This window comes from Haplochromis burtoni, unplaced genomic scaffold (genome assembly GCF_018398535.1).
Source record: "Haplochromis burtoni strain Fernald_Lab_line unplaced genomic scaffold, NCSU_Asbu1 Contig_227, whole genome shotgun sequence".
NCBI lineage: Eukaryota > Metazoa > Chordata > Actinopteri > Cichliformes > Cichlidae > Haplochromis > Haplochromis burtoni.
In genome coordinates, this window is record NW_024582588.1 from 914,575 (window position 1) to 927,865 (window position 13,291).

At 42.8% G+C, this 13,291-nt stretch overlaps 1 protein-coding gene across 1 annotated transcript in view; it reads left to right on the forward strand.

The window, feature by feature from the left end:
• The window catches only part of nlk2 (nemo-like kinase, type 2), a gene marked incomplete at its 3' end in the record, with an annotated part of 48,233 nt that overhangs the window by 7,905 nt on the left and 27,037 nt on the right, over window positions 1-13,291 (forward strand). The window contains 3 exon segments of the mRNA XM_014338361.2: window positions 3,533-3,662; window positions 3,785-3,840; window positions 9,235-9,341. Coding sequence (XP_014193847.2) covers window positions 3,533-3,662; window positions 3,785-3,840; window positions 9,235-9,341 — 293 coding nt within the window.

The following is a 13,291-nucleotide window of genomic DNA, read 5'->3' on the forward strand; positions in this document are numbered from 1 at the left end:
AGGATGGAGTCAAGCTCAACTCCCAGTCCTACTGCCAGTTTCTGGAAGACACCTTCTTCAAGCAGTGGTACAGGAAGAAGTCTGCATCCTTCAAGAAAAACATGATTTTCATGCAGGACAATGCTCCATCACACGCGTCCAAGTACTCCACAGCGTGGCTGGCAAGAAAGGGTATAAAAGAAGAAAAACTAATGACATGGCCACCTTGTTCACCTGATCTGAACCCCATTGAGAACCTGTGGTCCATCATCAAATGTGAGATTTACAAGGAGGGAAAACAGTACACCTCTCTGAACAGTGTCTGGGAGGCTGTGGTTGCTGCTGCACGCAATGTTGATGGTGAACAGATCAAAACACTGACAGAATCCATGGATGGCAGGCTTTTGAGTGTCCTTGCAAAGAAAGGTGGCTATATTGGTCGCTGATTTGTTTTTGTTTTGTTTTTGAATGTCAGAAATGTATATTTGTGAATGTGGAGATGTTATATTGGTTTCACTGGTAAAAATAAATAATTGAAATGGGTATATATTTGTTTTTTGTTAAGTTGCCTAATAATTATGCACAGTAATAGTCACCTGCACACACAGATATCCCCCTAAAATAGCTAAAACTAAAAACAAACTAAAAACTACTTCCAAAACATTCAGCTTTGATATTAATGAGTTTTTTGGGTTCATTGAGAACATGGTTGTTGTTCAATAATAACATTATTCTTCAAAAATACAACTTGCCTAATAATTCTGCACTTCCTGTATATCCAAACCTCAGAATTCCTCTCTCCGCTCCATTTAGCAATACAGAAACTCTGGTCGCTCACTATCCCTGTGAAATCATAACCTCCCAACTTCGATTAGAGGAAGATCAACCACCAGCAAAACTTCACGGCGCAGCTCCACTCTTTATCACTCTAGCTTCCCGAAAATCTGATCCATCACAAAGCCTAACTCCAAAGATATGCGGCTGTTTCCACACCCCAGAAGGGTCTCCCGAAGACGTCCTCCCCCCAGATTCCAGGCTGGACTGTAGCCTGTCTTAAATAAGTTTTAAAGAGAAAGGTATTCAATTTCACTTGTCCGACAAGAAGACAAAGCTTATTACAATTCTTTTTAACTTCTCAATGCTCCAACATCGATACAACAAACATAAATAATCCACTTTTGGGCATAAATGAAGACAACGCCTCCAACAGTGAAGCTTTCCGCACCTTGCACTCCCACCCATCAGCCAGCAAAAGCCACATCCAGCCACCATTTCGCATGTTCCCGGAAGGGAAATACCAGCTCTCTCTTCAGTTGTTCCTCCTATTTAGTGCTTCTCCGCGCTAGGCACTGGGTTGCCAGTCCTGCGGTCTTCCATCCTTCCTTTGCAACTCAGCAAATCTTCATGGCACCGGGTTGCACAGTTCCACTCACCTCGGCTTCTCTTTACAATATTTTAGCTAACATTCATGCAACTGGGTATTCAACTATTCATGCTTCTAACCCAGAACTTTTTCTTCCTCCTTGTCGGAGCAGCACATGACTAAGTTTTATAGCCCAGGCCCCTTCTTTTCTCTTCCACTCAGTTTTGCTGGCCTCAGCAATTCCTCCTCCTAACCCACCAGCTCCAAAACCTTCCCCAGTATCCGCTCACCTTCGGCAACAAATCATTGCTGCAATCAAAATACTTCACAGCCCATAAACGGTACATCTGCTCTTACCTGGTTGGCTTCAGCCTCCACACCAGAAATTTCTAAACCTACAGCATCTATTCCTTGCATGCCTTTGCCATATGGTACACAAGGACAGACCCATTATGCAGCTAGGTGGCCGCACTATTTGCAACAATTACAGCGATTCGTTTTGCCTCATGTCTCAGTGCCACTATCTCCACTCCTTCTCCTTTCTTCTTGTGGCGGTGGCCATTCCCACCCAGCATGCTCTCACAACCACCGCAAGAAATGACTAGCATTAAAAGAAGCCTTAGTAAATCACCCTAACCCAGATTTTGTCAACTTTTTAGTAAAAGATTTTTCAGGTTTTCACCCAGGATTGTCACCCAGCCATCAATCTCTTGTACCTGTAAAATCTCTAGTCAGCTCTCAAAGACCCAGATGCTGTTGACAACCTGCTCGCCAAAGAAGTCTGGGAGGGTTTCATAATTGGACACTTCCCTATAACGCCTTTCCCCCTTTTTTTGTATCAGCCCACTGGGCATCACTGAGCATTCAGGGGAAAAGCACATCATCATAGATTTGTCTGCAACTCAAGGTAGTCTTATTCGAACATAAATTGCCTCATTCCCCGATTTTTCTCTTAAATGCTCAACAGTGAACCATGCCATTTCCTTGTTAAAATGCAGAGGTGCATGTCTTTCAAAAGCCGACATCACAAGTGCCTTCAAAGTTCTGCTGTTCTTCTGTTCTCATCAAAGGTCTCAAACATCAGGCTCCCATTTTAACCTTTTAGTCTTCTTCAGGTTCTTGTGCTATTCAGAATTGACCTCTTCTTCAAGGAGATTGGGTGGAAGTCGCTTAAGCAGGGATGACAGTCTTTGAAGACTGGCTCATCTTCTCCTCAAACAGAGGAAAACCAACCAATTGGGCAGCCCCCTTTCAATATTTTAATTCAAAATAATCTTGCCTTTAAGCCACTTTGTCTTGCTGACCCATTTCCTCTACTTTAGAAAATCCCAGCACGTATTACCTTCAGACCCTCTCTTCATCACCGAATCCGGCCACATCCCAACATATCATGGTTTCTTTCACACTTTTGCCAAGTTCTCTCGTTGTCTGGAATTTCTCCTAATCTCTTCTCTGGCCACTCCTTTCACATCAGTGTCATTCTTTGTTCCATCCATCCATTCTCTCCCGTTTAACCTTGTCAGTGCCCCGGGTCTGGAGCCTAACCCAGCTACCATAGGGTGAGAGGCAGGATACACTGTACAGGTCGCCAGTCTGTCGCAGGACTAACACACAGAGACAGACAACCATTCACATTCACACCCGCATAGAGAGAAACTACACCAGCATGGGGAGAACATGCAAAGCCCTCAGGCAGGTGGTGGAATCAAACTCAGGACCTTCTTGCTGTGAGGCAACAGTGCTAATCACTGTGCAACCGTGCTGCCCATTAATTTTTTGTTGTTTAAAAAAAACAAAAAAAACAAAACTACATTAAAAAGTTTGTTTGACTGCAGAAATTACAAGTGGAAGATGAGCCTGGAAGATGGTGGTCGTAAATTTAGATTAAAAGGACGCCTTTCATATAGTGTAACTTGTTTTGACCAGCCACTTGTCTCAGATGATATAACCCTTGCATGTATACACAAAATGCACTTTTTGAGATTTGATAATAGTGATGCTTAAAGTTGGTCGTGGGAAATAGTCCTTTAAAAAACAAAAACAAACCAAATCTCAAAATGTGATGAAAAAATGCTGAAATATTTTTATAACTTAGTCCAATCCATGACATGATTTGTTCTGCTGATCTATTTATCTAACTTTTCATCCAATGTTATAATTTTTGTGAATTTCTTTTTCATATTCACCCAGGTCAGTGACAGACCCCAGAGACGGAAAGCGAGTTGCTCTCAAAAAGATGCCTAATGTCTTCCAAAACCTTGTTTCTTGTAAGAGGGTATTTCGTGAGCTGAAGATGCTGTGCTTCTTCAAACATGAGAATGTAAGTATATGACAATGTCACAATGGAGCTTATAGTTTCCACTAGAAAGGAAAAAGAAATGTGTTTGCCTGCATGATTACATTCAGCCTGAAAACAGACCACAGCTTTACCTCTGTTCTCAGGTGCTCTCTGCGCTGGATATACTACAACCTCCACACATTGACTACTTTGAAGAAATGTATCCTTTACTATTGATTTATTCAAAGATTATAACAAGATGCAGGGCCTACAGGAATTACATTTTAAAATCAGGTGTATGAAATTGCGGAGAATTGCATAAGAAATTTTCTTTAGGTCACATTGGGGGGTGGCTGTAGCTCAGGTAGGGCAGGTCACTTACTAACCGGAAGGTTGGTGGTTCGATCCCTGTCTGCCTGCCAAATTATTTTGGGCAAGATACTAACCCCAAATTGCTCTGTGATGCACCCATAAGAGTATGAATGCGTGTGAGTGTTAGAAAGCACTTGCAGAAAAAGAGCAAAGAAAAAAATGTAAATGGGTGAATGAGACAAGTTGTGAAAAGTTATAAAAAGCACTTTGATTGCTCATAGTAGAGAAGTGCTCTATAAGAACCAGTCCATTTACCATTAAATAAAACAAAGTATGACTGAGGGTGTATTGAGTGCTGGCCTGATAGATAGCATCATGGCTAAACTGGAAACCTGGACCCTCCATGGCCGATTGCCAAGACTGCGTGAGATAACCTCTGTAGGTCTAGTAGAAGGTGTGAATGTAGCACAATCCCTACTGCAACCATCACTGAATCAGCTGATTTACACCACAGCTGCAGTGATCACTGAGCCGCTTGGCTATAAAATGAACAGTTACAAGGAGCATTACTCTCTGTGGAGAAGGTGACTAGAAGCCAAGAATAAGGTAGCACAGGGCCTGTAAAGAAAGGGGTGCCTAAGAAGTACAGCAAGCTGTCTTGGAAACTGCCAAGTAGAGGTATACCAGAGAAACAGAAGGCAGGAGAATAAAGCAGCTGTACTGTACTGAACCATCCAAGTGGCAGTGTAACAATGTAAGAACAGGCCCACCAAGAGTGGAGACGGAGCAAGACTGGAAGAGCATATGGGAGAAGGATGCAACCCATAACAATAAGGCTCAGTTGATAGTGAATGTTAAAGCCGACCACAGCAATCTCCCTGAACAGGGTCTGGTAGTCATCACAGGAAAGGGTCTCCAGTATGTAGATATGAACAGCACCTGGTCCTGACATGATTCATACCTACTGGCTGAAGAAGCTGACTGCACTCCATGAGCATCTGACAGCACTAATGGACCAGCTGCTAGTAGATGAGATATGTGGATTGGCTAACTGAAGCCCAGTCAGTCCTGATCCCGACAGTTGGATATTTTACAAGAACGCCCGACAAATGAATCACGGAACTATATAAAATCAACAGGGCCATAAGAGCCTTCGTCAGGAATTCAATGGGGATGTGGCAAACACTAGAGGCCAACTTCAAGCCAGTGGCACAAGTCAACATTAAGTGCGGGATTTACAAAGGAGATGCTCTGTCCCTATTGCTGTTCTGCATAGGCTTGAAGCCCCTCAGTGAGATCACTGACAAGACTGGCTATGGATACCAACTACACAATCCACCAGTCACCAGGTACCTCCGCTGCATGGATGACATCAACCTTTATGCCAGGTATGGACAGACAAACTGGTGATCGTTAACTAACCAGATATAGTAGTGGTGGAAAAGCAGAAGAAGATGGCCATAGTGATAGATGTAGCTATACCGAATAATGGTAACATCAGGAACGGGGAACACGAGAAGCTCAAAGTACTAAAGGTTGAGGGAAGGACTTGAGAAGATGTGAAGGACTTGAGAAGATGTGAAGGAAACAGTGGTCCCAGTGGTAACTGGAGCACTCATTGCAGTGACCCCCACACTGGGCGGGAGGCTCCAGAAAATCACAGGAACAACATCCATGATCTCTGTCTACAATAGCGCAGTCCTAGGAACAGCAAGGAACTGTGGAGGACTCTGAAGCTCCCAGGCCTCTGGTAGAAGACCTGAGTTTGAAGGATAATGACCGTCCAGAGGGCGAGAGGGGAATCACAATCACAGTGATCACTGAGATGCCAAGTAACGACTCTCAGCCTTCGAAAGCCGCTTGAAGAGGTATACCAGAGAGATAAAATCAGCTGTACTCCCCTAAACCATCCAAGGTGCATTCTCAGTGGCAGGGGGAAAGCCCGACCAAGTCTGGAAAAGCAGCAATACTGGAAGAGCATATGAGAGGAGGATGCAATCCATAACAGCAATGCACAGTGGCTAGTGGAGCTAAGAGCAGACAGCAGCAGTGGAAGAGCATATTAACTCGAAGGGTGGTGGTTCGATTCCCATCTGCTCCAGTCTGCCTGCCAAATTATTTTGGGTAAGATACTAACCGCAAGTTGCTCTCATAGGAGTATGAAAGTGTTTGAGTGTTAGAAAGCACTTACAGAAAAAGAGCAAAGAAAAATCATGACGAGTCGGACTGCACCGGGCCCTGACATGATTAGTGCCTACAGGCTAAAGAAGCTAACTGTACACCATAAGCTGTTAACAGCACAAATGAACCAGCTGCTAATAATGGCACACACCCAGAATGGCTAATTGAAGGTCTGACAGTCCTGAATCTCAAGGATCCCCAGAAGGGACTGGTCCTGTCAAACTACTGGCCAATAACCAGCCTCAGCACAAGATGTAAAGTGCTGGTCCTCATAGTGGCTAAGACGAACGGGCACATAAAGTCACACAGGATCTTAGCTTGCCCATTCTCAACCAATCTCAGGGGCATATTCCATTTGGACTTTGGGACTCCCAGGCCATACTAAGCACAGATATTCCTGTATACTATGTCAGCATATATGCCCTGTGTACTAGCATCTTGTACCATGCTGTTATGTGCTGGAAAATCTCTTTGCTCTGCCTGTACCTAGTGTCTTGCCTGGTGTGGTAGAGCACCAACACTGTGGATCTTGTGCTCAGAGCTTATTCCTGTTCTGCCATTATTAGTGCCTCTGTGCTGTCTTTCAGTCCAGCTTTGTCAAGGCATTGATGTTACTTGATATCAGCCACTTTTTCTATTTTACAGTGGTACATGCTGAGCTTGCCTGTCCTTCTTTGATGGTCCCACTTCTTGCTCTTCTTCTTTTTCGGGTTTCTGTTGTCTCAGATACTGACTCACATGAGCAGTTTTGCCCATCTTCCTGACTCATGGATCTTTGTTGTTTCATCCTGGATAGTGGTTCTGACATTCACTAAACCTCAGCCTCCTTCCTTACGCTTAGCATATAGTCTTGGGGTGCTGGACTTGGGGTAAAATGCTCCATGCATGGTAAGGAGCTTTCTTTTGCCTTTGCCCTTGGCTTCTATCTCTTTCTTTGGCTAGCTTATTTTCCCAATTGGGGTATCTGATCAAAGGCAGGATCTTGTTCTTGCCATTCTGCTGACTCCTCAGGACTTGTCTTACTTTCTGCAGGTACTTGGTGGTTGCAGATTTTGTAGCGGCCTCTTCATGGCTCCCATTTGCCTGTGGGATTAGGTACTTGTAGCTGTCCTTGATGTCTGCAATGTTGCCTCCTGGTAGTACAATCCCCTCAGTTTTGACTACTATCCCTTTCTTTGTTACATTTTGTTTCACTGACTACACTTCTCCAGTCCTAATGACACTGGAATTTCGTTGCTGCAGATCCTAATGGTATGGATCAGTGAATCGATATCTTGTTCACTCCTGGCATGCAGCTTGAGGTCATCCATGTGGAGCAGGTGGCTCATGATTGCTCAATTTCTTAATCAGTATCCATAGCCAGTCTTGTCAAATATCGCACTGAGGGGTTTCAGGCGTATGTAGAACAGCAGTGGTGACAGATCATCTCTTGTGCTATTGTGTTGTTTGCCACTTCTTGATGAACGTTCTTAGGGTTTTGTTGATCTTATATATTTCTAGGCATTCTGGGATCCATGTGTAGGGCATTGAATCATAGGCTTTCTTGTAATGAGTCCAGGAGGTGCACAGATTGTTCAGTCTAGTCTTACAATCTTGAGTGAGTGCTCCATCTACCAGTAGCTGTTGTTTTACCCCTCTGATGTTCCTGCCAGTTCCATTCTGTGCCCCACTCATGTATTGAAGTATGTGCCTGTTCATCTTAGCCGCTATGATGCCTGACAGTTGCTTCCATGTTGTACCAAGGCAGGTTATTGGCTGATAGTTGTACTAGACCGGTGCCTTCTGGGGATGCTTGGGCATCAGGATTGTCCAGGCTTCAGTTAACCATTCTGAGTGCATTTCGCCCATTTGCAGCTGCTTAATTTATGTGGCTACAATGTAGCTAGTGTGTGAATGTGTGTGTGAATGGGTGGATGACTGGATATGTAAAGCGCTTTGGGGTCCTTAGGGACTAGTAAAGCGCTATATAAATACAGGCCATTTACCATTTTAATTTATGTTGCCAGACGCTCAGAGGCCCTTTCAATGACGTCTGCCACTGTTACTGGATGTTGTTCATTGGGGGGTGCTGTAGTCTACTCTTGGCTCCACCAGCCTCTGAGCATTGTTGATATGGGTTACGTCTTTCTCCCACATGCATTTTCAGAGTTACTGTCTCCAGCCTCAGTGGGGCTGTTCTCATATTGTTACCCTGCTACTGAGAATACACCTTGGATGGAGTGGAGTATACCAGCTGTACTCCATGGAGTGGTGTACAGGTGGTTTATTCTCCTGGCTTCTAGCTCTCTGGTATGCCACTTCAAATGCACCTTGAAGAGATAGTATACCTTGCCAGCAGCAGGCCAAAGCCCGTGAGTCTTTGTTTGGCAGGTTCTAAGGCCTGAGTTATGGGCAGCTTGCAGTACTTCTTAAGCATCCCTTTCTTCATAATAATTTTCTGCATCTTATTTATATTTAAACCAGTGTCTGACCCTGTATGTGTGGGGCCATTTACATGTTCCCTAACGTTAAAAGACTCTGTAAAGGTGTGTTACAGGATACGTCATCATCAATCAACTTGTACGTTTGAAATTAGGAGGAGACACAATTCCTAGGAGGCTTGCACCAGGAAAGGTATCCAGCGTAAAAATCTACTAAATCAAAATACCTGTGGTAACCCCCTTTAATTTTTTTTTTTTTTTTTTTTTTTTTTTTTTTGTGGTGATTCTGATTTCTGGAATTCATGGGAATTCTTTTTGCCCATCTGCCCAAGATGGAAATATGGTAAGGCCTTAAGGCTACGCAGAAAACAAAAGTGTGAATTAAGTTTAGTGAATTTTAACAAGTTTTGGTAACTGCAGGTATTTACACTCTGCAATGATCTGTTGTGTAATGCTTTTTCATTCCAAATACCCATACTTTATGTGAAAGAAGATGCCAGTTTACATTTTCATTTCTAGAATGCTGCTAGTGATTAACATAAGATAACTGGAAAGGTAAGAATGATGCCTAAACTCTATCTTAGAAAATAAAGCACATCTTTATTATAACTATACTGTCTTTCTCAGGTTCTCATTGCGATTTACTGTTTATGTTCTTGCACATATTTGTTTTTCTTTTAACCTTAATTCCTCTTGATCAGCTATGTAGTAACTGAACTGATGCAAAGTGACCTCCATAAGATCATTGTATCACCGCAGCCTCTGAGCTCAGACCATGCCAAAGTTTTTCTTTATCAAATTCTGCGAGGTAGGTCTTCTTTTCTTTCAGATATCTCTATGGTTACATTTATCCAAGTTCAGCCCATAGAATGGTCTCAAGCGTTGGTACTGATGAAGTTATACAGATTATACTCAAGGTTGAACAATAATACAGGACTCTTCAGAATTCTGCATCTCTTGACAACAACAGATTTGAAAACTAAATTAGTAATGAAATGTGACTAATTCAATGACCTTCAGTTTTAATTTAAGATTTTTATATGGGAAATCTTTATATTGTATTTTTAACGGAAGTCTAGTCATGAATGGAAACAGTTTGGCCTTGTTATTTCATGAAATATAGAGGTGCTCTGTATTTCACTTGGTGATAAATTTGTGAGTAGGATTTGTTGGTAGAGATTTTTGGAGTTTGAGGATTGGGTTTACACTAGGAAATTCCATAATAAAAGGAAAACCTTTACACCCTAAAGAGTTTAAGGCACTCAAATCACATAGGGGTGGGTTTACCATTTTTTTTTTTTTTTTTTTTTTATATAGCTTTTTTGGGTCTCATAGCTTAAGAATGAGTACTGGGGATATTCACATTAATATTTCACAGTTGAGGAAAAAAGTATATTTACCATCTGTTTAAAAACTGCAATAAAAGCTACAAACCTATTTCCAAAAAAGTTGAGATGTTGTGTAAAATGCAATGACTTACAAACCTTATAAATTTATATTTTATTCACAATGGAACACGGAAAATATCACATGCAAAACTGTAGAAAATGTACAATTTTAACAAAAAATATTAGCTCATTTTAAATTTGACAGTTGTGGTCAAATGTTTACATGCACTCATGAGGATGGAGAATTCTGATATTGATTTCTGTAAACATCTTTTGTGTTTTTTGCAGGGTGAAGTGAATATACACTATACATCTTTTTTTAATTTAAAAAAAGAAAAAAAACCTGGGTGCACAAGTTTGACTTTATTTTTGATTTTCTCTAATCCACATACAATATAGAGGAACAAGTTGGTATGCCTTGACTGTTAAAGTTAAGACATTTTAGAACCTTCAGTGGAACGTATTAAAATGTTTGAGTGTATGTATATATTTGAGCATGCACGTATATACTTCACAGTATCTTTCCTGTTCCGAGAACTGTGCTCTTCTGGACAGATGTCTCAGGTGTTGTTTCTGAGATCTGTAAAATATGACCCAGAGCCACTCATCCAACTTGGGTGTCACTACACCGAGTGCTCAGATACCACAGGCACAGCTATTCACTTCACCTTCCACATCTTCTCAGCCCTTGGTACTTCTTGAGCTTTTCGTGTTCCTTTTTCCTGATGTTGCTATCACTCAGCGTAGCTATATCTATCACTATGGCTGTATTAATCTGCTTGTACACCGCTAGAGTGTCTGGTTACCCATCACCAGTTTGTCTCTCTGTACCTGGAAGTCCCTAAGGATCTTAGCTTATTCCTATGCTGCCATTATTAGTGCCTCTCTGCTGGTCTTTCAGACCAGCTTTTTCATCCAGGAATCTGATCTGCCCGTGGTACATTAGCAGCCTAGTACTAGTGTACCTCCATGATGATTTTTTCCTCTTCTTTCTCGGATTTCTATTGGCTCAGGTATTTCCTAAGCACATGAGCAGTTTTGCCCATCTTCCTGACTTTCGATCTTTTGATCTTTGTTGTTTCATCCTGGATAGTGGTTGTGACATTCACTAGGCCTCAGCCTCCTTCTTTCCACTTAGCATACAGTCTCAGGGTCCTGGACTTGGAGTAAAACGCTCCATGCATGGTAAGAAACTTTCTTTTGTCTTTTTCCTTGGCTTCTATCTCCTCCTTTGGTCAGCTTATTTTCCCAACAGGGTATCTGATCACAGGCAGGACATTGGTGTTAATTGCCCCGGATCTTGTTCTTCCCATTCTGCTGACTCCTCAGGACTTGCTTTACTTTCTGCAGGTATTTGGAGGTTGCAGATTTCCTAGCGGCCTCTTTATGGCTCCCATTTGCCTGTGGGATTAGGTACTTGTAGCTGTCCTTGATGTCTGCAATGTTGCCTCCAGGTAGTACAATTCTCTCTGTAACAAATAAGGGGATGGTAGTCAGAACTGACTACACTTTTCCCAGTCCTAACGGCATTAGAATTTCGTTGTTGTAGATCCTACTGGTATGAATCAGTGTATCTATAGGGGTGTCCAAATTCATAGGCTGCATCCTCCTGAGGACCCGGCCTTCGCGGTCGTCCTCCAAAGGCCGGCTAGGCCGGAAGTGAGCGGCTGTGAAATTGGACGGTCTAGCCTTCAGTTTTGCATCACCAGCTGTCTCGGTGGAGTTTAATAAACTTGGCTGTCTGCTCCTTTCTGTCTATAATATAACAGGACACTGGCATAAATTCTCGATCATCTCACACTTCTGTTTAATCAGTTCTCTGTTTGGCGTTTATTTAGCTGTGTGAAAACTATAACTTTAATCTCAGCCAAACCGATTTACTCATTAACAAATAAAACACTGAAAAAGCCAAACAATAACACTGTTAAGTTATCTAAGTGACTTATATATCATGTTTAACCTGAGTAGCGAAAGGTGGGTTGTGCGGGGAGTTCGCTGTTATCGCCCCGGCTAGCTATTGAGCTGCTGGGTAACAGACGTCTCCGAAAATGTCAGAGCACTTTTGCAAATATGTGATGATAAACCCAGCAGATATTTGAAGTTTGCACAGCCACATTCTTGCCTGAAATATCATAAAAGTTTAATTTGTGACCCAGAAAGAGTAATATTAAAACTTAGTAGCAACTGCCATTGTTAGAAACTGGAATTTCTATGAATTCTGGGATATGGTGGGCCACAAAGGATACACCCGCGTTTGTCGGCTGCATTCAGAGGAGTCTACAAATTTGGACAGCCTTGGCGCGTCACTGTGAGGTAATCGGTCTACAAATGCAGCCTCAGGAGAATGCAGCAGATGAATTTGGACACCCCCTTTCTCTTGCTTACTCCTTGATGTCATTCATTTGGAGCAGGTGGCTGATGATTGCTCATTTCCGAAGTCAGTGTCTGTAGCTTGTAGGTCTTGTAAATGATCTCACTAAGGGGTCTTGCCTATGTAGAACAGCAGTTGGGACAGATCATCTCCTTGGTAGCTCCTACACGTGATGTTGACATGTTCCGTGGGTTGGCCTCTAGTGTTGTTTGCCACATCCCCATTGAATTCCTGATATTGTATAGTTCTAGGCATTCCAGGATCCATGTGTGGGGCATCGAGTCATAACACCTTTCTGCAGCTCCAATAGTTTTGCTAACTTCCCTCTGCACTACATTGATCTTCGCCCCTAGTCTCCTTCTCCATAGGGGATGGTGATCCTTGTGGCTGTTCATCTTATAGCCAAACAAAGTGATCACTGTTGTCGTGGTGTAGATCTGCTGATTCGTTTTGGTAATGGCCATTTTAGGGATTTTCTGTAATGCTGCATTCACATCTTCTAGTAGACCTTCAGAGGGTATTTCATATAGTCTTGGTAATTGGCCATCAAGGGTCAGGTTTTCCAGGTTCGCCATGATCCTATCTCTCAGGTCAGCTGCTCTCGCACTCAATGCACCTTCAGTCATCTTTTTGGGGCTTGGTATGTAATTTTGGGTCGGGGTGATGATGATAGGGAGGAGGCCCTGGGGTAGACCTAGGACACGCTGGAGAGGTTATATCTCTCGGGCTGGCCTGGGAACGCCTTGGTGTTCCCCCTCATAAGCTAGAGGAGGTGGCTGGGGAGAGGGAGGTCTGGGCTTCTCTGCTTAGGCTGCTGCCCCCGCAACCTGGCCCCGGATTAAGTGGAAGAAGATGGATGGATGGATGGGTGATGATGATAGCAGTTGCATCTTCCGAATATGAGCAGTTTTTCTCTGGGAAGACAACACTAGATGCAGAACTGTGTCTAAGATTACATGCTTATGATCAGTAGGGCTGGGTAACGTCACTGATTTCTAG